Source organism: Schistocerca piceifrons, chromosome 3 (genome assembly GCF_021461385.2).
Source record: "Schistocerca piceifrons isolate TAMUIC-IGC-003096 chromosome 3, iqSchPice1.1, whole genome shotgun sequence".
Classification (NCBI taxonomy): domain Eukaryota; kingdom Metazoa; phylum Arthropoda; class Insecta; order Orthoptera; family Acrididae; genus Schistocerca; species Schistocerca piceifrons.
Genome location: NC_060140.1, coordinates 336,422,956 through 336,449,551, shown reverse-complemented (window position 1 = coordinate 336,449,551; position 26,596 = coordinate 336,422,956). Strand labels below are relative to the sequence as shown.

Sequence of the window (26,596 nt, the reverse complement as noted above, 5' to 3'; positions counted from 1 at the left end):
GTACAGCCCTCTCGCAGTGTCCGGAGCAAGTATGGTGGGTCTGACACACCGGTGTCAATGTGTTCTTTTTTCCATTTCCAGGAGTGTATAAACAGTGTAGCAAACAACAAAAAACTGTGGACAGCAAAGAATCTCTGCAAAATAATTAGTTACATAAAACAAAGATAAAGTTGTACCTTTAAGATGATGCAACCAAGTGCAAAGGGGGAAAGAAAATCCCTTGAGCAATGAAGTCATTAGAGAACAAGCGCCTTTAACAATTTAAGGAAGCCACAAAAAAAAAAACTACATCTCAGTCACTAGATGAAGATTTGAATCTCACTCCTCCAAAATGCAAGTTCACCTCACTTGTTACAAGGAGTGTGTGTGTGTGTGTGTGTGTGTGTGTGGGGGGGGGGGGGGGGGGGGGGGCGGGGGCAGAACAATGAAATGAGTTGTTTCACTCTACTTTTGTGTTTACCCAAATTCAAAAAAATTAAAGCATCTACCGTTTCAACAACAGTAGAGTTTACAAAACTGTTGTATTATATTAGTTAAATAATATATAAATTACACATAGGTAACAAGTGTGCTTGGTAAGACTGCATAATAAGAACATTCTTCAGAAACAGTTACTTGCAACTAAGGTCAAAAGCTGGGGTGAAAGCTTTGCAATTAAGGATCAAGATTAAGAGCACAGGCCAGCAACACACTGAGAATGCACAGGAAGGAATAAAACAGTGCAATGTTTATTAAGATGACTCCTCCCCTTATTATCAAAGCAGTGGGTTATTCAATGAAGTAAGACACAATACAATGGGCTTTATTTCATATGGACCAGTATCAATCGTACAGTAGCATCTGAAATATGACAACTGAAAAAAGAAGTCCTTACTATATTACACTGCAATAAGTTACTCAAAAAAATCATTATATTTCTGAAAGGCACTGAGCAGTACAATGATACTGATAAAGAGGATGTGTCTGATGATAACAAGAATGGTAGAAAACAAATTTGATAACTCCTTTGAGTTCCTGAAAATGCATAAACAGAACAGAAACTACCACACAATTGGATAATACATGCAGGTCTGTAATCAAATCTCCCACTCCGCTCCCCCCTGCACCCCCCGTCTGCCCCCCCCACACACACACACACACCACACACACACACACACACTCTTAACACTCTTGAATGAGACACTAAAATATCATTAGTAACACCATGAAATAATTTAGAATTAGAAACTTAGAAAAACAAAGAAGCCTATGCAACAAGTCAAAACTGGTTATTCAGAAAGGTTCAACAATCATCATTATTTAAACACAAAAACAAATTTAGAGTTTACAGTTTGTGACATCTGACAAGTCTTGATGATTTACTTACATAGTTCTTTTTTTTTTAACACTATCACAAATACCTCTGGGATTGTCTCATAAAAAATAAAAGAACATAATCAATCAATCAATCACATATTATACACGAACTATATCTCATTTTTCCACAGTGCCTTCAATTAGTAGTTAATGTGATTTTCTTTCAATGTGATTGATATAATAACACCTTAAATGTTTTGAAACAGGGTTGAGTAATATTCTCCAAAGAATTAGACTACACACTATAGCAACTTACCATTTTAATAGCTACTTCTCTTCCATTTCTCAAACAATGTGCCCTGTACACACTTGCAAAGCCACCTTTCCCAAGTAAATTGAAGACTTCATAGTCCTAAAACAATAAATGAAATAAATACTTAATGAACTCAAATTTTAAAAGAGATAGTACATATGAACTAAAGAACATGTTAGGCTATTTTGAAACATTTTGTGAAAGTCTACAACTTTTCTACTTGCTCAAACATGTTTTATGTAACACCTTGAAGACAGTCATTCAACAGGCAACTGCATCAATACAATTGTTACTAAATGAATCTGTCTAAATGTACAAAAGAACAAAATGAACTAACGTTGATTCATCTGATTTGAGACACTCCATAGGAATAGAAAAGCAACTGGATAAAAGAATCTGGCTGCACCAACTCCATCGGAGGAAAAAGGTGACTAAAATGGATGTGATGAATGTATAAAGTGGGCTACAAGAGCTTAAATAAACAAATAGGACTAAATAGTACAGACAAAAGAAAAGACATACTGAGAAGGCTCACTGATAATTTTGTTCATTTATTTGATATCATAGTTGAACAAAAGTCCATGAAATTTTTTGCAACCATGAACATGAAATTCAGCTTTCTAACCCACCAAAAACTTTACACATTCTTTATATTCATTACGGTATAATTTAACTACTGATTAAGCAGGTTTATAGTACCTGTGTTAAATAACAGTATATATTTAACACCACTCACCACTTTTGTATACAAACATGAACTCAGCACAAATTGAATAAAAGGTCTGAAATTGTATCAATGCTCATTTACAGATTCTACAGCAGAATTCCTTATTTGGAGCTAAGAAAATTGGCAGTTCTTGACTTGCTCATTATGTAACTTACCTAATCTTTTTTCATTGTAACAATTATATATTTGGTTCCACTAACATATGTCTTGTGACACCTTTGCATCTATTAATGTCTATGCCAAATACATCAAAGACATTAGCCCTGTTAGGTGCACACTCACTAAGACATTATCACCTTCAAAGATTGTTGTAGATGTTGTTTGAAATAATTACTTACAGACATGCTTATTAAAATGGAAATTCCAGATTGGGAACAGTGTACAAACAATGATGACAGGCAATCACAAACCTGTTTATGAATGTTGGGTGACACATAAAATTAAAAAACAAATGTAATAGTAGGTTTCCAGAAAATAAGTATTATGGAAGAGCCATTCAGATCCCAAGGATACAGAATTTATAACAAGGAAATCCAGACAAAAGGTCATGAAAGAACAAGCTAATTAGGAACAGGGCATGCAAATATAAAAAATAATAGCTAATTGATTTTCAAGCCATCTCACCAAAAACTGGAACTTTAACCTTAAAAACAACAAACAAAATGTATACCTCCACAAATGCCCATACCCCCTACTAATGAGAAAAATTTTCTAATGAAGTTCAGGAAAGAAGAGCAAAGTGGACTTCAATGCCAAACAGAATAATAATACTGAGGTACAGTCAGGAAATGGCACACAGAAACATGCCAGTGTTGAACTTGTGGACAAAATAACTTCATCTTTAAATTTACATACTTCAAAAAGAGGCCAAACAAACTTAAAACTTGGCAGCATTTTGACTGGAGAAAAGGGGAATGGCAGCTTTATTACGTATACACGGACGGATCCTATCACAGATAAATGTACAATATTAAGTTACTAACAGGAACTGGTTCACACCACTATACATCCAAAATTAAAATTAAATTCACATCTCTGCAGGAGAAGTGCAGTAAGTGAAAACAAACAAAGAACATGGGAATTATAGCTGCTGTCAATTCACTAGAAATCACACAAACCATAATATTACAGACAATTTAGAAGAACTGATACTAATCATCAAACAACAAGTTGAAAATTACCCCCTCAATCAAAAGAGATGTCTGGTGGACTTAAGAATGTGACAATGTTCAAGAAGAAAGACACCAGCCATGGTTAACTTCGAACCTACAAAACAAAAGAACATGGTGTCAACCTCGAACCCAGAAAAAAATTGCCCAAATTAGAAGGCAGATCAAGAGACAATATCAAAAACATGTGCTCGACCCAGAGGAAGAAAACTAACAAAAAACTAATTTCACAGACTATTACAAAACATTTGGAGGACAGCTACAAAAATACAACCCCCTTTCACTAATGTTGAAAAGTGAAGTCAGGAAAACAGCACATATTTAAAAGCTGACCAGAAGACAAGTAGTTGTGCCTAGTTCCCTAGCAGAACCTTCTATTTTACACATAGTACTTTGTTTAGTTTCTGTTTTCATGTATTTCTGTGAAGAAGTGAATTGTATCTGTGTATTTTACTGTGTAGACTACTGTTTACTAACTTATTCTGTTTTTTTCATAAATTCTAGTGCATCATCTATAGTTTGAGCCAACTTTTTAGTGTAGTATAAACTAGAAGTAGTGTAGCAGTAAAACTTAGATTGCACATTGTGACTTCTTGGTTGGTGTTACATTACTTGTGGACACAGACTGCACCTGTTGTGTACAGCTACAGGGGTATTGGTCACTGTCTGTAACCAGCTCTGAGCTGTGTTGGACACAGTCAACAGGCTCCAGGCCACTGCCTTGAGCTGCAGTGGAGCTGGGGCACATGAGACGAATGCTTTGGCACCTCTGGAGCCTATTGCATTGCCTAGGATCCTTAATGCTACAGCACCTTCCAATTCACATGCACTGGTCAGTCGACACTCACCTGACGGTAACTGGCAAACAGCAGTGAGGTCATGAATCTTAAAAGGTGGAAGGCAAAAGTGAGTACTGGCCGCGTGAGTCTCCCCTTATGCCTAAAAAAGGGTTTGAGGTGTTTCCCATTGCTGGAAGTACAATAGTGTCCAAAAATTAAGTATAACCATGAAAAAAAGGCCTTACTCTCTTATCAAGAACAGCACCAGGGTCACATCTCTTCAGATGGAAGGCAAAAGTGGGTACCAGCAGTACAGCTGTCCCCTTACACCTGAAAACAGGTTTGAGGTATTGCCCACTGCTTGAACTACACTAGGGACCAAAAGTTAAGCATAATCATGAAAAGAGAACATCAGGATGTCAGAACAATTACTGAACAAGTTGCAGCTTAGTTAAATTGCATTTGGTACAAAACAGTTCCCAAAACATAATGTTAGAAACGTTGTGATAGCTAAGATACACATTATAGAAAATAAAACAACTGGGAAATCTCTTCCACAACAAAAGAAGCTGTTAATAAGGAATAAAATTATCCCCAACAGCCACACATGCTACACAGTGATGTGGCATGCTCTCTACGAGACGGTTCAAGACCTCTCTTGGCAGCTGATCCTACACGGTTTCTCAGAAAGTAATGCACCACATTTTTTTCCCAGCCAAAAACAATGTTATGGATGGGAAACATTAAGTGTCTATTATTTGAAGTTTCTTGAGTGAGTCATTTTTGATAGATAGCGTAGCTGCAGGACAGTTTCAGAATGGCATCTGTAGGTGATGTACGTTACAAGCAACATGCTGTCACTGAATTTCTCACTGCAGAGAAAGAAACTGTGGAGAATATTCACAAACACTTGCGCAAAGTCTATGGAGCATCTAATGTCGACAGAAGTACAGTTAGTCGCTGGGCACGGAGAAGGAGGTCATCAAAAGGCGGTTCGGTGGAGCTCTACGATTTGCAGCGGTCGGAGAGACCCTCCATGGCTGTCACACCTGACATGTTGCAGCAAGCTGATGTTGCCATTCGCAAGGATAAATGCATTATGACTCAGCCATTAGCACTGCATCTGTGAATCAGCAAAGGAAGTGTGGATGCAATTATCCACACTCTTGGTGTGTGCAAGATGGGTCCCGTGGTGTCTAACGGTGGATCACAAATCACACAGAAAAAATATTTGTTGCAACGTTTTGAAGCTGAGGGGGAGGCCTTCTTGTGCCGGACTGTGACAGGTGATGAAACCTGGGTTCACCATTTTGAGCCCAAAACAAAATGACAGTTGATAGAATCATTCCACACAGAGGAAAAAATTCAAAGCAACTGTTTCCACCAGTAAGGTCATGACCACCATGTTCTGGGACTGTGAAGGTGTGATTCTCATTGATGTGATGCCAAGAGGTAGTATCATTAATTCACAAGCATATTTCAACACATCAACAAAACTCAAAACACATTTCCGGTGACTTTGGCGCCACAGAAAACCATGAGGTGTTTCGCTGCAACACGATAACACGGCCCCACACAAGTCTCAGGACTGCTGAACACATCACAACACAAGATGGGACAGTGTTACCCTGTCCACCCTACAGCCCTGACCTAGTCCCCTTGGACTTCCACTTGTTTGAGCCATTTAAGGATGCTATTCGAGAAAGACATTTTGAGGATAATGAGGAGATGATACAAAACACAGTGAAGCACTGGCTCCACCACCTGGACAAGGATAGGTACCGACAGGGCATACACACCCTTGATTCGTGCTGGAGGAAGACCATAGAACAGGATGGAGATTAAGTGGAAAAACAGGGCGTGTAGATGAAACACCATTCTTTATGTTCAATAAAGAACTGTTGAAGAAAAAAAAATGTGCTGCATTACTTTCAGGAAACCCTCATATTTCTCAGCACGAGTGGTGCAGAGGTCTGGAAGTGTCCTTGGTTGAGACTGAAGGGAGGCAATTGACTCCCTAGTGCATCCCAGGCACATTCTATAGGATTCAGACATAGGATTCTCACTAGCCAGTCAAAGCAATGGATATCTTCACCTCCAATAAAGTCATCTACCAGAGCAGCTTGATGTGGATGGGCATTATCACTCACAAAGAGGAAGTCTCGACCAACCACACTGCTGCAAAGGCAAACTTGTGGTAGCAGTACCTCATCTCTCTACCTCAGAGTGTTCACAATATCCCTCCGACCACCAACAAAGATGTGCAGCTTCCTACAGCCATTCTACATGATGCCATGATCAAAATGGTCTATTCCTATTATGTTCTTGTGGTAGTATTGACTATCAGGTTCTCTCTAATGTCCAACAAGAATCATTTTGCAAAATTAAGTAGAGTTTATCTGTCAAGAGCACATTCCTTCACTCATTCATGATCCATTTTTTATGTTGCCGATTCCACAATACACGTGCCCATCTCTGTGCTGGAGTGAGTGGGATGCACACAGCTGTATGTATGGCAAACAGGAACTTCTGAGGCAGCTGCCAAGCTCTGCAGCCAACTGTCTTGGAAGTGTGCTTCAATTTAGTCCAGCTGTTAAAGTTATTCTTGATCGATCCTATACTGGCCTGTGAAAAACACCACCTGTACCTCAAAACCATCACCAAAGGCTCGAAATTACACTTTGTGGCACATCTACTTTGGTCCGTGTCTGGCCTGCATCCAAGCAGCCTAGTATTCTACCTTGAAAAACTGGGTCCAAATGGCATCTTTGTGGCATTTTGTTGTCGACTTCACCAAGAAACTACATTCTACCCACTCCAAATGGAAAAACAAAACAGAGACACAGGTGTCTCATGCACCCATGCAAGCACGCACTCCGCTGCTCGAATCGCTGCGGCTCGCACCGTTTACACCGTCGCTCGCTCGCTCGCCACTAGCCCATCGCCATGCCGAGAAGTAGGAATGGAGGAAGAGGCAGGATTGCTGCTGCTGTGGAGCTCCTGCTAAACGCAGTCGGCAGTAACGGTTGCGGCAACAAGAAGAAGAAGTGGAAGCCTGTGGCACAATTACAGTGCTATAAGTGTCAAAAGCTTGGACACATAGCCAAAGAATGCGACGGTGTGGTTGCGTGTGTTAAGTGCGGGAAATCGCACGACACACGCAATTGCACAAAACCAAGAGGTACTGCAGCGCTGTGGGTAAACTGGGGCGGCTCGCACGCCGCAAACGAGCACAGCTGCAGTTACCTGAAAACGTGGAAGCAGCGGAAGTCGGCCATCACGCACGAAGAGGTGGCCCAAGAAGAAGAACTGGTGGTCACCCCGCCCCCCTGCCTTAGTAGGGGAAGCGGGCTGCGCCACCAAGACGACGTGGACGCCTACCGCCAAGCACTGCGGGAAGCCAACGAGGACGCAATCACCACGCTCAAATCCGCCATGGCGGAGGAGAGAGCGGCCCTGAGAGCGGAACTCGAAGAGATTCGCGAGGAGCTGTCTCAACTAAGGCACACCGTGCACCTCGCATCCTGCACGAAGACGGGCATGGCACCGACCCCCACCAGTACGGGGGTAGACGCGGCAACACAAACGACCATCTCCCTCGCCGACGCGGCAACACAGGTTGCTAGGGAGGTGGTCATACAGTCGGGGAAGACCACCGACAACAAGGAGACGGCCCCCTCGAAAGCAGTCGCCACTCCTATCTCTGCGGAAACGCAGACGACACAGGAAGTGCCAATGGAGACCGAGGGAGAAGAAGAAGATGAGCCATGCGAGTGCCTCCCCCTCCCCAACAAGAACTGTGTGAGGGAAGTGCTCACCAAGATCGCCGATTCCCTGCGAGACGGTAGCTACCCCCATCATGACCATTCTTACCCTTTCACGGTAGATAACATCCCTTCCCTTGCTCACAAACCATACGATTTCCACTGGGGGTGCGAACCCTTAAACCAGAAGCTGCGTGGGAGGGAAATCGTCAGCCGTGGAGATCTGGAGCTCATAAACAAGCACCCGATCTTCACGGACGAGGACTGGAAATACATGACTGAGGAAGCAGTCAAGTATATCCGGACACAGACGCCGCCAGTGGACTGGTCCCACCTGAAGAAAATAGAATTCAGGCAGCCAGGAAGCAGTAAGAAGAAGAAGAACAAGAAGCCGCCACAATCAGCCGGCAGATAAGCTGCTGCATCCACAGAAATCAGAGGACAGACCAACACGCGAAGAAAAACCATTCCAAACCGAGAGGACTTCAGGAGGAACAGCTCAAAACAGCTTAAACTCCACTACCTCGGGCCAAGGCAGGCCCGTCATTATAGTGAGTGAGTGAGTGAGGTGTCTCATGCACTGTTGTGCTGACCTTCCAGTTACGCTACTATTCACAGCACGCAATATTCGTTTCCTATAAATATGAGGGTTAGAACTTAAATAGGGGTAACTATTTATTCACAACCGATGCGAAAGAGTTAAATGGTTGCACCTGTTACTGTCCTTCAAAGTAGCCACCAGAGTTGTGTAGAACCTGTTGCCAGTGATGTAGGAGGCATAGTACACCATTAGCAGAGCCTGTTCTGTTGATGGAGTGAATAGAGGAGTCTACTGCCTATCAAATCTCTGGAACAGTTCTGAAGCGAATACCATGAAGTGGTTCCTTCATCTTCGGAATCAAATCAAAGTCACAAGGACTTAAGTCCGGGGAATGCGGTGGATGGTACAGTACTTCCCAGTCCCATCGACCGAACAGAGCAGCCATAGCTTGCGCTGTATGTGCCCACGCACTGTCGTGCTTAATGATGGGTGGGTTGCGCAGAAAGTGTCGCCACTTCCTGTGCAAAGCTGGTCGCAGGTGATGCTCCAAAAACGAACAGTAATACTGTCCACTGACAGTCTGCCGTGGAGGAACATAATGTGTTAGGATAACACCATCACAGTCGTACATGAGAATCACCATAACTTTCACCATACTAGGGCACTTTCGACTTTCGCAGTGAGCCATAATGACGCCATTCGTTGGCTTTGCACTTCAGTTTTGGCTCGTACGATGTGGCCCCATGGCCCATGTCTCATCCAGTGTTATGATACGGTGTAAGAAAGCCTCTCCTTCGCACTCATAGCGCTCCAAGTGCATCTGATCAGTGTCCTAATGCATCCATTTCAGCATTTCTGTCAAGTCATGCGAAACCTATCATGATGCAATGTTTTGCATGTCCAGGCATTCCTTCAGGATATGAAGCACAGTCGTATGCGCTAATACAGTTTCGTGGGCAAGCTCACAAATCATATGGCACCGATCACTGTCCATTAACACGGCAACAGCATGCACTTCTTCTTCAGAGATGCTAGGATGACCTACCCGATGCATGTCTGCCACAGTTTGCCGACCTTCGTTGAAGGCTTTTACCCAATGTGCCACTGTTTTGTATGGCAATGACGATTCCCCGCATGCCTCTTGAAGACCTTGATGACACTGTCATGTTGTACGACGTCTGGCACATTCAATCTTGATCCAACTCCATTGTTCCTGTTCCTAAAACATAGTGGCACCATTACGTTAGACTGCTCACTCACAAGTGACTGTGTTTCCCTTGATTGTGTGCACGCCGGTGACTTGGGACAGGCGAGTCTATTTGCTCGGAGGTAATGTAGGTATGTCAACAATGTGTACTATCAGCGACAATAGTAGATTCCATTGCATAGTCTCTCCACAGCAGTGTTGCCATTATTTAAGTTCCAACTTACTTAGCAAACAAGTAGGGTTCATAGGTAAATAGTTACAGTGATGTTACATGATTGCTCACCTTTCTCCTGTCAGCGTTATGCTTAACTTTTGGATAGAGATCTGGAAAAGCGTAGAGTGTGGGACTGCTTGTCATTGACAACTATAACATTAGGTGGGTTTCCCTCAGGGAAATAGTGGGCAGGTCAGGAAAGACAGCTAATGTCCATTTCAGGTCAGAAAAGATGGCCAGTGTCCATTCTGCTTATTTGCTGTGAGAGGCCTCACCCAAGATGTGGAGGAGGCACACCGCTGCAAATCATGGCTCAAGTCAGTACGAATTATGGCTGCCACCTTGGTTCAGACAGGCAGCTTGCTGAGTTGGTGAAGACAGTTAGCCTCACTCTTCGAGTGGAAGCAGAGCTATCGTTTAAGCATAAATTCCAGAACTTGTCGCAGTCCTCTGGTGTGTAGCTGATTGGAAGGCTTTAAACCAGAAGCTCAGATGATTCTGTGACGAACTTGGATGTGGATTTCTCGACCTCTGCTACTGGGAGGAAAAATGAAGGAGGCCAACCCCGGCCTCTCCCCCCGCCAAATAGGTCAGGAGTGCACTATATGCAGGAAGCAGCTACTGGAATAGAGGAATACGTGTGGTGTGCACAATTGAGTCCAGACAGGGTACCATTAGTCACAGCAGATCAGAGGAAGAAAATGTTGACACAATATTAGTTAACTGCAGGAGTGTATATGGAAGTGTCCGGAACTAGTTTCATTTATAAACGCTAACAATGCCGACACAGCACTAGGGACAGAAAGCTGGCTGAAACCAGATGTTAATAGCAATGAAATTCTAAACTTCAACTGGGATGTGTATCACAAGATAGGTTGAATGCTGGTGGCACAAGTGTGTTTATAGCAATAAAAATATGATAATATCTAGTGAGATTAGTACAAATTCAGAATGTGAAACAATTTGGGTGAAGATAAGCATTGAAGATGGATCAAACATGGTCATCAGATGCTTTTATAAACCTCATTCCTCAGGATCAGCATCGCAGAACAGTCGATATGAAACTTAGGAGAACAATTTCCAGGCCATGTTATAGTTTTAGGTGGAGATTTCAACTTCGCAGCTATACACTGTGAGATTCAATTGATTAGGACAGGAAGTAGAGAAAGGTTACCATGTGAAATTGTAACAAGTGCCTTATCCAAAAAGTGCTTTGAGCAGTTAACCAGAGAACCAAGTTGGGAAGGTAACATCTTAGACCTTCTGGTGAATAACAGTCCAGAAATTTTTACTCGGTTGGCACAGAACAGGGAATCAGTGATCATAAGATCATTACAGCATCAATGAATATGGCTGTAAATAGGAATACAAAGAAGATCCTTCTATTTAGCAAGAGCAAGACGAAACATATTTCAGAGTACGTGACTGTTCAACACAAAAATTTCATCTGCAGCACTGACAATGCTGATCATCAATGGACAAAGTTCAAGATCAATGTACAATTCACTTTAGAGAGGTATGTTCCAAACAAAGTTATGAGGCAAGGAAAAGACCCACATTGGTTCAACAGCCACGTTAGAAAACTGCTGCGAAGGTAAAGTGAGCTGCATTGCAAATTTAAACGTTGCCAAAGCCTCGCAGACAAGCAACAACTAAACAAAACCAAAATTAGCATAAGGGAGATCATGTGAAGCATTCAATGAATTCAAAAGTACAATTATATCTACCAACTTGACACAAAATCCTATGAAGTTTTGATCTTGTTTTAAAGAAGTAAATAGATCAAAGCCAGCTGACCAGATGCTCTGTGACCATTATGGCTTTGAAACAGAAGATAGCATAAAAATGGCCAAAATGCTACACATCTTTTTCCAAAATTGTTTCACAGAGGAAGATTGTAGATTAGTTCCTTCTTTAAACTGCGGCAGCATGAATGACACAATGACAGATATCAAAATAGTTAACCAAGAGATAGAAAAATAACTGAAAGCGCTCAACAGAGGAAAGGCCATTGCACCTCATGGGATACCATTTCGGTTCTACGTAGAATATGAGAAAGAATTTGTCCCGCTTATGGTAGCAGCATACCAACAGTCTCTAGAGGAGTGAAGCATTCCTAATTATTGGAAAAAGGTACAGATCATTCTCATTTTCAAAAAGGATCGTCAAACAGATGCACAAAACTAGAGGCTTCTGTCTCCAATATTGGTCTATTGTTGAATTTTGGAATGTGTTTGATGCTCATATATTTCTGGAGACTGAAAATCTGCTCTGTAGGTATCAACATGGGTTCCAAAAACAACAAACCTGTGAAATCCGAGTTACTCTGTTTGTCTACACAACCCGGAAAGCAGCAGACACAGGTGCCCAGGTAGATGTATTCCTTGACTTCTGGAAGGCAATCAGTACAGTTCCGCACTGCTGCCTAACAAATAAATATGAGAATACTGAATATCAGACTGACTGTGCAGGCGGGTTGGAGAGTTTCTAGCACACAGAACACAGCATGTCATTCTCAATAGAGAGAAGTCTTCCGACATCCAAAGGGAATGTTATAGGACCATTACTTTCCACAATATATAAAAATGACCTCTTAGATAATGTTGCAAGTTCCGTGAGGTTTTTTGTAGCTAATGCTGTTGTATACAGAGAAGTCACAATGCCAAAACATTGTATTGAAATGTAGGAAAACCTGCAGAATACTGATGCTTGGTGCACGGAGTGGCAATTGATCCTCAACATAAGCATGAGTAACTTATTGCAGATATGTACACAGGAAGACCCTTTATTGTATGACTACTCAATTGCAAAACAATCAGTGGAAACAGTTAATTCTGTAAAATATCTAGGAGAATGCAACAGAGCAATTTAAGTGGAACAACCACATAAAATAAACAGCCAGTAAGGTAGACAGCCAGACTGAGATTCACTGGACAGATCCTTAGGAAATGTAGTCCATCAACAAAGGGAGCAGGTCACAAAACACTCATTCAACCAACACTTGAATACCGCTTGACAGTCTGAGATTTGTACCAGATAGGATTGACAGAGGAAACAAAGAAGAGCCAAAGACGGGCAGCACGCTTCATTATAGATTCATTTAATAAGTTTGAAAGCATGACACAGATGCTCAGCCAACCCCAGTGGCAGACACTGCAAGAGAGGTGTTCAGCATCAACGTGTGGTTTACTGTTAGAAGTTCCAAGAGTGTACATTCCTTGCAGAGTCAGCCAATACATAGCTCCATCCTACGCATATCTAGCGAAAACCATAAAGGTAAAATTAAAATGATGTGAGGGCACACAGAGGCTTAACAGCAATAGTTCCTGCCATGCAGCTTTCGTGACTGTAACAGGAATAGGGGGAGGTGACACTGGTACACAAAGTACTCTCCACCACACATCATAAGCTGGCTTGCGGAGTCTACATGTAGATGAAGGTGTAGAAACTAGGAAATGCCAAAATTATGGCAAAAGCATTCAGTAACCTTCTGAATCTTGAACATTTTTAAAAATTAGAATAAACACCCAAATAAAGAACAAAGCCTGAACACTTAAACCCACTACAGCCCAAGAGGTGGGAGCAGCCCTCGAGGAGTCTGGACATGCAAAGAGGATCAAGTTTCTGCACAAATATGGAAACATGCCAACAACATGGTTCAGACTTCCAAGCATATGGCTCTATCCAGCATTCTTGTAAATTCCCAGAACATTGCACAAGAGCTTTAATCCACCAACTAGACAACAAAAGGAGGTAAGATACATCCATATAACTACAGAGGTAGTCTCTTTTGGACTGTGTACACAACATTTTCTCCAGTATTTTCTATAGTACATTTAAACAGCAACTACAGCAAGATGTAGTGAATACAAAGGAGGCCACATATCATAAGAAACTGTGCAGAACATATCATCATTTTAAAATTATTCTTATCATATTACAGGGAACAATACAAGTCTTTGTAAATCTTAAGAAAGTATGTGACTATTGCCATGGACAATACAAAAGATAATTACAGATGAATATGGAAAGTTGCGGTCTGAGAGAATAAGTCAGTACTGTTCACATAGATAATTGGAACCTTTTTACAAGATTCACTAAAGTTGACCAACAAAGGCCATAACATGAAAATTAATAAATACAAACAATGGCACTAGTCTTTTGCTTTCATTCTTTCATCAGATTCACTTGCACATGCAGTTACCTGTATGCCACACATCTTTTATCTTCAGGTTAAGTACTGTACATGTTCATTTTGTGTATGACAACATGCCTTTAAAAAAAAACTCATTTCTGCTGGAATCTTGCTGGGATGGAATCACAAGTAATGTTTTTTACGCATTCAAATTGACTCATCAGTTACTTGTTTGTAAATAATTCAGAATTTTTCTGTGTAGTGTTGCATAACTCCATTTTTCTGTGTAGTGTTGCATAACTCCATTTACTGAAACATTATAGGTTTTCTTACATAGTTTTGTTACTATTTAAGTGGAGGTATGTGAATTATTTCAATCACATTAGAGTTCATTTTCACCCACAGAATAATTTTTAAAATGTTGGATTCAACTTAAAAAATTTCATACAGCGACAAAAATGTTTGAATAAAAATTGTAACCAATATATAAAATACAAAATATTGACTGAGAGGACAGACCAAGAGAACCCTGAAATTAGAGAGATGAGTGGAACACTGACTGACATACACTAATAGAAGAGATGGGGAGGGAGATACTGACTGATTATGGCTGAGCTGCAAAATAAACTCTCTTTATTGAGGGAAATGAGGAAGTTTTAGGGAGGCAAATGCACTTTCTCTCTCTCTTTCTCTCTCTCTCTCTCTCTCTCTCCCCCCCCCCCCCCCCCCCCTTCTGCCCACACTATCTCTCTAGGAGTAGAATCTGACTTGAATGGGGGAAACACAAGAGACAAAAAGGGGGGAATAAAACAACATCAATTAAAGGGAAGCGAGAGAAAGTGATTGTGGATGAGGTATAGCCTGCAGTAGACTTGCTCTCAAGAAGTGTCGTGTCAGTCTCACACTGTATGCATGGGAGTCTGAGGAGGCTGAAAAGTACAAGTGGGAAACTGGGAACCCAGGATATCAGTAGTTGTACAAGCAGTTATTCCAAAGCAAATGCTAAAATTCTGAATTCTGTTTCACAGATTTATTTCACTTAATGGCAAACTTACCTAACTTTCTATTTTACTGTGAAATAGGTACACAGATGAGAGATGCTGATATACTTCCTTTGCAACTGAACTACATTCCTTTGGCAAGGGAAAATATTTATGTACAGAAGCCAACTTCTGTTGTTTCCTTTGTGTCTGAGCAAAATCATGGGTCTCACATAAATTTGATTTGAAAACCTAAATTCTAAAAATTTCTGTAAAATTTACACTTGCTTTCCCTGTTAATTACATCAAAACCTTTCCATGTGTTGTGATACCGATGTATCTTCAAACATAGAGTGTTCCAAAGAATGTTCTTAGTTCTATAGCATCAGTTTTAGTCCATGTTTGTGCTCTATCCAGTTTTGGCAGAAGTACCTTTGTTTAAAAGAACCATTCATCCTAAAGTTCAGAATACCATACATCTACTTGAATAAACTTATATTTTTGGTAACTTTTGTATATTATGAGGCTTGTACACAACATATTTCATAAATAATAGTTACTGTAGTGTATATACACACATCAAAAAAAGTTTGGGATCATCGTGGTTCCCAGAACTCCTGAAAATAGACATTGATTGTGGATATTGTATCACAGACACAGTCCCTCTGACTGTTCAGAGATGTCACTAAACCTGCCCAAAGATGTAAACAACCATGCACAAGCAGTGCCTATTAGCAGGAGGCGGTCCAACAGCCAATCAGATCCAGTCATTTCACCAGGAAGAAGGTAAACGGCTCGTGTTGTCTGTAGCTCAACCATGCCTAGACGGTCAGTACTGTGGTTTGATCGTATCCACATTGTTAGTTTGTGCCAGGAAGGGTTCTCAACAAGGGAAGTGTCCAGGCGTCTCGGAGTGAACCAAAGCGATGCTGTTCGGACATGGAGGAGATACAGAGAGAGACAGGATCTGTTGATGACATGCCTCGCTCAGTCTGCTCAAGGGCTACTACTCCAATGGATGACTGCTACCTGTGGATTATGGCTCAGTGGAACCCTGTTGAATAATGCTTTTTGTGTAGCCACAGGACGTCATGTTACACTCAAACTGTGTGCAACAGGCTGCATGATGCGCAACTTCATTCCCGATGTGCATGGCGAGGTCCATCTTTGCAACCTCGACACCATGCAGCACGGTACAGATGGGCCCAACAACATGCCGAATGGACCACTCAGGATTGGCATCACGTTCCCTTCACCAATGATTGTCGCATATGCCTTCTACCAGACAATTGTCGGAGATGTGTTTGGAGGCAACCCGGTCAGGCTGAATGCCTTAGACACACTGCCCAGCAAGTGCAGCAAGGTGGAGGTTCCCTGCTGTTTTGGGATGGCATTGTGCGGGGCCGACATCCACTGGTGGTCATGGAAGGCGCCACAAATGCTGTATGATATGTGAATGCCAGCCTCTGACCGACAGTGCAACCATATCGGCAACATATTGTCAAGGCATTCGTGCTCAAGGACAACAACTCACGCCTCCATTGTGCACATCTTGTGAATGACTTCCTTCAGGATAATAACACTGCTCGACTAGAGTGGCCAGCATGTTCTCCAGATATGAACCCTACTGAACATGCCTGGGATAGATTGAAAAAGGCTGTTTATGGACGACGTTACCCACCAACCACTCTCAGGAATCTACACCGAACTGCCGTTGAGGAATGGGACAACCTGCACCAACAGTGCCTTGATGAACTTTTGAATAGTATGCCATGATGAATACAGGCATGCATCAATGCAAGACGATGTGCTACTGGGTATTAGAGGTACCAGTGTGTACAGCAATCTGGGCCACCACCTCTGAAGGTCTCGCTGTGTGGTTGTACAACATGCAATGTGTGGTTTTCATGAGCAATAAAAAGGACAGAAATGATGTTTATGTTGATCTCTATTCCAGTTTTCTGTACAGATTCCAGAACTCTCAGAACTGAGGTGATGCAAAACTTTTTTTAATTTGTGTTATAACTCTCAACATGAGAGTGTGTTGACAGAATTTATCATAAAGCTGATTTTGAGTTTGTTACATGAGTCTGTTTGCGACCATAATTTTCTCAAAAAATGTAGTTTCAGGGAATCAGTAACTTCTTTCCCAGATCTTTCTGCTGACATGACAGAAACCTCTCTGTTAATTGTTCCAGATGTTTAAAATAAGTAAACTGCTTTATAAAACACTCTGTGCTAATCACAATGCAGCTCCAATGCGAATGCTGTTCTCAGACATGGGATAGATTTACTGCTGTTTGTAAGACACTTCAACCCACTGCCCTGACTACTGCTACAAGACAGGAAGCTGCTGTGAATGGGTGTGTTGACAGGACTACCAAAACATGTGTACAACAGATACTAAAGAAACCTTACACATTGTGCTCCTTCCCTATGGGTATTATCTCCTCTACAGGATGTAAATGATCTATCACTACTCATCCAACTGACTGTGATGGGCATGTCTGTGATAGGTCTAGAGGCTTAGTACAGAGAACCGAACAAGGTGGCACAGTGGTTAGCACACTGGACTCTCATTTGGGAGGACGACAATTCAAACCCACGTCCGGTCATCCTGATTTAGGTTTCCCGTGATTTCCCTAAATCTCTTCAGGCACAAGCCGGGATGGTTCCTTCCAAAGGGCACGGCCAACTTCCTTTCCCATCCTTTCCTAGCCCGATGGGATCGATAACCTCGCTGCTTGGTCCCCTCCCCCAAATCAATCAAGCAACTAATCAATATGGGGAAGGCAAAGAGAAAGCAGAACTCAGGGCATTACACTCATCTGCATAATTAAAAAGTCTGAAGTGCTGTCTTCCACTGAAACTGAATCTGAACCAGTGAAACTCACTTCACATTTTTATAAAGTAGCTGTGTACCTTTTTGATGTGAGGCACACACAGTCATCAGCATTTCAAATGTACAGTACACAAAGGTACCCCAGATGGAAATGGCAATAAGAGATAAGAATGATGCCATAGACACTCATGATGTATACCTGGAGGCACCATTCAACACGTTGAAGAGGGAACCTTTTGGGGAACAGGATGCAGTCAAATGAAAACAGTGCTGCATGTTAGAACAAAAAATGCCTGCTGTTTAGGCTACAAGGTCATACTTGGTTCATTCCAGTGACTGGCAGAGACCATCCTTGCTCTCAGAGATTCAGTTAAGCTCACAATCTGCAGAACTGATTGTAGCCCCCTGATTTTGAGTTGAGGGGAAGTTTGGCACCAAAGACTTCAAAAGGTTCTGTTATAAGCTAGGCTGTGACTTCCTAGACTTATACAATAGCTTTGGGAACTGTACAGCCCCCTACATGGGTCATTTGTGGGCTATACATTGGAGGCTGCTAAACTTCTATCTAATCGTTTAAGGCGACTCTCCATCCAGTCCAGATTATGATACCTGTAGGAGACTCCAGAGGCACTGGCATAAGATCCCAAGAAACGCCTTCGCAGACGGAAGGATTAAAATCCTAGTTATCAACTACTCTACCATTCACAGAAAAATACCAGAGTTTGAAGTGCTCTTAAAAGGCAGTGGAGCTCACAGAATACCTTTCACAGAAAGATAGCAAAAACCTGAAATTCACAGCATCAATATTTTTGGGGAAAATTTATGCGTCTATTGAAAGGAAAAGGCTAATAGGATGTGGAGGTGGTGTACTTGTCACAGTAGACTAGAAACCCAAATACACTGAGACAGAAATTGAAGTTGTGAGGCTGTGCAAGACACATTATCAATGATGAGCATAAAATTATAAATGGATCTCTCTAGCAACAACCAGACTCACCTTCAGATGTAACCGAAAACATCAGAGAGGACTTCAGTTCGCCAGCACATATGTTCCCAAATCATACTATCATAACTGGTACTCTCTACTCATCCAACAATCAACTGGAATAATTACAGTTTTGTAGAAGCTAGAAAACAATACTAAATACCTGCTCTGAGAATAACATATAACAGGTAGTTTAGAAACCCATTTATCATAGAAATTTATCTGATCTAATGGTAAAAAACAGATCTGATCTCTTTGAGGGTGGCCATGTTGAAACTGATATGAGTGACATTCAGGCCATCGTAGCAACAATCGTTATGTAAGTAAAAAGGACAACTAAAACAAGTAGAAAGATTTATATGTACAGTACACTTTATAAGAGGCAATAACATCATATCTTAATGAGGAACTTGAGACATTTAACTCTGAACAAGAGCATGTATAAGCAGGTGTAAAAGTATAGTTGACTATGTACTGGATAGATATCTAGCTAGTAGAACAGTTGATGATGGGACTGACAGTCAATGGTTTACAGTCACTGTTAAGAAACTTCTAAAGAAATAGAGACTGCTGCAAAATAGGTATAAATAAAGCATAGTGCTATAGGTAAAGAAGCACTGAGTGACACATGCTTGGCTATCATGAGGGCAATGCATGAAGCCTCAAAGTTTACTGTAGCAGAATATTATTGAAAGATCTCTCACAAATTAAAGCTGGAGGCGAGACTGTTACAGCAAGATACAGTGTCAAGGGTAAGCAAAAATTTCCAGTGAAAAAGGACAGGCAGTTCAAGAGAAAAATAGAAGCAAGTGTGTTTAAAAACCAGCACACATAAAATTCAATAACATGGATGTCTCACCCGCTTCTCCTTCCAAATTAAGAAAATTATATGTTTTCTCAAAAAAAAAAAAAAAAAAAAAAAAAAAAAAAAAAAAAAAAAAAAAAAAAAAAAAAAAAAAAAAAAAAAGCTCACCTGAATTTGATGGTGTTTCCAATTGAGTCTAAATACTCGTTCCCATATAATAATCATTGTCTTTTTTGAAATATGTAATGCATCACTAAGAGCATTTTTCCACAGATATTGTTAAACACCTCTACACGAAAGAGAAAGACAATAATGACTGTAACTACAGACCCCTTTCACTATTGTCGTCACTGCAAAAGTTTTAAGTAGCTAATGTATTGTAGAATAGTTTCCCACATGTGCAACAATAATATCCTCAGTAAATCACTGTTTACGTTTCAGAAGAGTTGCCCAACTGAGAATGCCATTTACACATACACTCACCAGAATCACACCATTCTCCTAGATAAATTGAGGTTTCATGGAATTGATGCTATAGCCAACCAATGGGTAATGTCATATCTAATCAAAAGAATCCACGTAGTTGTACTTAATCATTCAACCAGTGTAAGCAGGGGAGATCCTTTTGATGGGAAAAACCACTAATGGGACTCCATGAGACTCAATCATAGGGCTGAGCTTATCATGTATGGAAAAGACCTTCCAGCCTTCCAGCTAATAAACAACAATAAGAATTAGATCCTTTGGAAGACGAAACTAGTATTGTATTCAGTTAAAACATACAAACAGCAACAGAAGAAATGTTATATAACAATCTTAAAAGTATTATTGAGTGGTTTTCTGCAAACAGCCCCACTCTCAGTTTCAAAAAGACCCAACTTAATAGTTCTGTATATCTAGATGTAGGTCTACTATACCAATGATAAGCATGAGGAAATAATAACTAGGGTGGAAACTTCAATAATAACTAGGGTGGAAACTTCAAAACTTTTACTTGTTCATATTGATGAGAAATTAAACTGGAAAATTGGCATCCACTCAAAATCACTTTGAAGACATCTTTTTGAAGAGTTACAAACTTCGACTACTACTCCACAGTACCCTTTATGTAATGTGGAATTGACGAATAGATGCCCAAGAGGTGGACCTGTCAGTATAAAAGGAGGTGAGGAGTATTGTGCTGCATGTAGAGACGTGTAACAGCACAATGAATGTGTCAGAAGAGCTCAGTGACTCTGTGGCTAGTGTCACTGAAAGTCGCCTGAGAAACAAATCCATCAAGGAAATTTCATCCCTTCTAAATGCTGCCCAAGCAACTGTTGGTAATGTGATTTTGAAGTGAAAATGCAGAGAAACAATCACAACTAAACCCAGACTAGGCAGACCTCATGTACTGATGGACAGATCCCAGTGTGCCTTGCAGAGGGTGGTTGTAAAAAATCATAGGAAGTCAGCCAAAGGAATCACTTGTGAGTTCCAAAGTGCTACCAACAGTCCAGCCAGCATTAAAGACTGTGCAGAGGAAGTTAAAAAGAAGGGGTACAACGGTTGAGCAGCTCCTCATTAGCCACACATTTCTGTAGTCAATGTTAAGCAATGCTCCTTTGGAATGATGAATCATGCTGTATCCTGTGGCAGTTTGATGGAAGGGTTGTAGTGCCAACAGGACAACTCCTCAAGAACTAGTCTAATTTCGGAATTAGCTCCTGCATGACCATGACAGCTTTTGATGAAATTTTTCATGAACATTCACTCAAGTTCCCAATGTACATTGGTGAAGTTCTACTTTCACCAATTTAATATTTGCAAAGATACAGTCATTTGTTTGACCTCACAGAGCAGATTTCATCAGTGAACCCTCAAGTTTTCAGTAACTCTGAGACATAATATCTCTGGCAATATTTTCTTGAAAGAAACAAAACTACACCATATTGTACAATTTTCTGCATTCTATTACATGGAATAATTAAAAAGATTTCATTAGTAATTTTCATATAAATAACTAGAATAAATTCAGCCAAAAAATAGCCACTTGAAAAAAATGTGAAGTTTAGTTCTGGAAATAACTACAGGGTGAACCGGGAACTTAGTATAAGAAATAACTTAGCAACACAAGGTCTAGAACACAAAATTTCATTCTCCTACTGTCTTCCAATAGTTCATAAATTAAGGACAAAGTTGATACTCTCTGCAAAAACTTCAAAAAAGGGAATTTTTGAGCCCACTTCTTTGTGAAATTATTTTCCACAACCTCCTATAAACCATTTTCATGAGAAAGAACATGTCTGAAACCACCTTACAAACGAGATTTGGTTTTGTACTCTTAGCTTATAAGGACCTTAGAAAGTTGTAGTGAAAACATGCTGTTACTGCGCTGGCACTCAAATCTGTCTTCTTCTTCTTTTAAGAAGTGAAGTTGAATAACAACAACCTCAAAAACCAGCAAAAAGAATGTATTGAAAAAAAAAAAACTAAACTTTTTGCAGTTTTTAGAGTTAAATAATCTCTAAAGTGTTCTACTCTATATTTTTTTCTTTTAAATAGGAGGGAATAAGGAACCCACCAATAAGAACAGTGTTCTCTTTTATGTGTGTCTAATAGCTTGAGGCAATTATCTGAGCTTCTCAGCATGACAGTCTGCCATCTGGAATTCAAAGAACGCATGCTACACTGCCGTGATATGTATCCTGAATCAGAATCTATAGCATCTGCAGTTCTTACCTATTTCATACAGCACAATCCACAGGAAGTTATTGTTTATAAGCAGTGGGTCCATACCAGTTGGACACTCTGGACACTAAGGAAATGGCAGTAGATGTATTTACCGAAGAAATATGAACAAAAATGTGAAATCTGTTGTGCCATCATTACGTCACCAAACACTGAAGTTTGCAAAATTTGATCTAATTGAAGACACACTTATTATGCTAATGTATTTTGCTGAAAAATATTCATTTATCTTTCAGGATGCAGTGTAAGGTTTCCACTGGAGAAATGGTCAAATAATCTATTTTTCTCATAATCAAAAGGTATACTCTATAAGTTTTTTTGTTATCAGTGACTAATTGTGACATGAGACAACTGTAGTTCATGTGTTAGCAAGGAGCTGATCAAATATGCAAAAACATACACTGCTCGAATTTCTCACATCCATTAATTAACTATCAAATGATGACTGAAAAGAATTTTTTTGCAACAAGTTATGGAAAATAAGCTTGTGACGGGAACGGATACACAACAAAGTGATTAGCAGCAAGGGCAAGCTCGCAACAGTCAACTAATAGTCAGATTATTATCCCTATGGCTCTGTTTCCCTTCTCCACTGAGATTATTAATTATATTATATTTTGAATATTTCTAGGGTATTCATGTGCATAGTGTTGCTCATGGGACGTGATATTTCGGCAAGCTGGCTTCTTGCCATCTTCAGGTGTTTCTGATGTCTGACTGTGTTCTGCTGGGCACCACTGTTACATCCCTTTGACCCCCCCCCCCCCCCAAAGTCTAGGTCAGTGTGCCGAAAATCAGTCCTCATCCTCTTCAGTTACCATGACAGAGGCAAATTTCCATGCACATTACCACTGTGCATTGCAATTGAAAACTGCTGTCTTTTTTTATCAGTTAGTTGTGTAGATGTACTCTACAGCCTCTTTTAGAACACAGACCCAGAAAGTTTTGGATTTTTGCAACAATACCGTGCTATCATAATTCATGACATGTCTTTAGAAGATGCAGTGCTCTGCCACAGTGAACTTTGTTGGCTGTTTGTTGTGTGTGTGGTGTTCATGCTCAGGGCATCTCTCCTGTATTGTCCAGATAGACTGCACTGGCAAGAGATGCCGTAGACACAATAGTCCTAGGTCATGCCTGACTGATCCTCACAAGGGTTTTTTCTTGGCTGTTGGGTGGAACACACACCTGACATTATGTTTATGGAGTATTTTTCTGATTTTTGGTGATGTGTTCTGAATGTACGGGATAATCAGCACTGCAACACGTTTCTCTTCACCTAAACAAGGTTGTCACCTCAGTTTCTTTGATCTTGTAGCGTTTTGTATCTGATGGTTGCTGTTACTATTTTTAACGCTAGAAAGGCCGAGTGGCCAAATTGGCCCCTTTTCGATCTTTTCACTTGTTTTCTGAGCAAATCGTAAGTTTGACTGACTTGATATTTTGAGACTTTTCATCAGTCATATGAAATATTAACCACCGCATTTTGGAGTGTCCTATTTTTATTAGGTTGTGAAATATGAAGCTTACCACCTAGAAGGATTTCTCTGTATTTAGAGGCTACTTCTTTGCAATGCTGCGTATGAAATCACAACTGTTGTCCCTTTGATGTTCAAATATGCGACAACAATGTCATTCAATCCAGCACTGATTGTTGGTTCGTTGACACAAAGACTTCAGTTATTGTCTGTTGTGACGGTATCTGAGAGTCGTCCCTGCAGTCATTAGCTACGAATACAAGAAGCGGGTAACAGACACTGAAATACTAGCAGAACTGAGAAAAAGAGAAGATGAAAGTTAAGGTGAAGAATTTGAGTTTTCCGATAGCGATCAGGACAATAAAGAAAGTGTAGTAGTGCCAGAGTGTGCAGGTGAAGAATGTGATACGTGCAACGAATGTGATGATGTAAACACAGCCCAGTCTGCTAAATTTAGGGGAAAATGAAGCTTCTACATCCAGCATGCCTTCTGATGTTCCAAATTCTAGCTCTATAAGATCAACAACCCAGACAACATTTGCCTCCCCCAGAAGTCAGTCAAAAACTGATACTGGGCAACCTACTGAAGAAAAAGAAACAGCAAAAGATGGGACTGTGTGGAAAATTGTACCGGTGGGTTCTAATGCAGGTCAGTAATATTTCTACTCTTTGTGTAGAGTTTAAGTTTGTAAAATTACAAGAACAGATATACTCGTATAATATCAGTACATTACACGTTCTAAAAAGACTGTTCTTTTTTCGTATGTTTTCAGGTCATCTACAAAGTCATAACATTTTGCGGGAGAGCTCAGGACCAACATCATATGCTAAAAGGAAAATTGAAAGAGGGAAACTTCTTAGTGCTTGGCGGTTAATTTTCAGTGCTTCCATGATGTGCCACATCAAGCACTGTACTGAAGCTGAGGCTCGTCGTCGAACACAAGACGATTCCTGAACAGTAGACACTGAAGAACTGGATGCTTTTGTCACCATAATGTATGCAAGAGGAGTGTATGGGGCAAAGAATTTTCCTCTCAAAAGTCTATGGTCAACAGTAAGGGGTCCTCCGTTTTTCAGACAAACTATAGGACAAAACAGAGTTATCAAAATAACGAAGTATGTGAGGTTTGACACCAAGTCCACTAGATATGAACGCCTCAAGGCTGACAAATTTGCTTTTGTCTCAGATACTTGGAATGCTTTCATAGAAAACAGTATGTCATGCTATAAAGCAGAACCTTATCTTACAGTTGATGAACAACTTTTGCCGTCTAAAACAAGATGCCCATTCACACAATATATTGCAAGCAAGCCAGATAAGTTTGGCAGAAAATTCCAGTTACTTGTAGGTGTTTCTAGTAAATACATACTGAATGGATTCCCATACACTGGTACTGATCCCCTTCGACCAGCTGACCAAGGTGTAGGTGAATATGTTGTTCTTAGGCTTGTGGGACCATACTTAGGCAAAAGTTTGAATGTCATTACTGACAGTTACTTTACTTCACTAAGCCATGCAAACCGTCTGAGGGCAGCATCCACAACTTTAGTAGGTACTTTGAACCGTAATCGAAGGGAGGTGCCTCCTGCTGCAAAGACCAGAAAACAACCACTCCACTCGACTATTGTGTATAAAAATGATAATGGGAAAACAAATAAGAATGTTTTGTTACTGATTTCACTTCACTCTCGTGTATCCCTGTCCGATAGTCAGAAGAAGACTCCTGAAACAGTGCAATTCTACAATGAAACAAAATTTGGGGTCGACGTTGTCGATCAAATGACAAGGATGTACTCCACAAAAGCCGGTACAAGACATTGGCCAATGCATGTATTTTACAACATTCTTGATTTGGCTGCCATAAATTCCTGGGTGTTGTATAAGGAAGTGACTGGTACGCAATTTAGCAGGCAGAAGTATATTTTTTATTTGTGTGAAGAGCTTCGAGCACAGTATGTATCATCAAGAAATAAAGAGCCAGATCAGAATAATGCAGACACTAAAGGCGGACCACAGAGGGCGACTAAGAGAGAGAAGTGTAAAATTCATACCTCATGTGAAGGAAACCATACTGCTACTGTTTGTTCAGGTTGTGAGAAAGCAGTATGTGGCAAATGTGAGAAGAGAAGACGAGTGCAGCAGTAAACAGCAGTGAACTAAGGTGGAGTGAGTAAGTGTGTGTGTGTGTGTGTGTGTGTGTGTGTGTGTGTGTGTAATGTATTTATTTTATTAATGAAAATCAACAAAATCTATATATGTGTGTTACATTCCATTACCTATCACAATCTGATCAAATAAACAAAAATAAACATGGGACCAATTTGGCCCTGTCGGTCCTTGTAGGTAGTAGCCTGCTTGCTGTCCTCCTAGTGTTAAAGAACATGGCCTGTAGGTGCTGCAATTCAGTTGCTAGACAGTCATGGGCCATGGTTTTATATGCTCAGTGCAACAGCATGCTTAGGACACCTTGTTGTGAAGGGGCATGACAACTGGAGGCATACATGTACAAATTTGTATGTGTATGTTTACGGTATATGCAGTGTCCTAGTGTGCTGTCTATTCTTCGCTTGACGAACACGTCCAGAAATGGAAGTGATTATTTTCTCCATTGTGAATTTTATTTTTCGTGC

General features: G+C 40.6%; 1 protein-coding gene across 1 annotated transcript in view; it reads right to left on the bottom strand.

The window, feature by feature from the left end:
• The window catches only part of LOC124790112 (serine/threonine-protein kinase PLK4), a 227,624-nt gene that overhangs the window by 150,952 nt on the left and 50,076 nt on the right, over positions 1-26,596 (bottom strand). Inside the window, exon 2 of the mRNA XM_047257686.1 lies at positions 1,613-1,708. Coding sequence (XP_047113642.1) covers positions 1,613-1,708 — 96 coding nt within the window. The remainder of the gene's footprint in view (positions 1-1,612; positions 1,709-26,596) is intronic.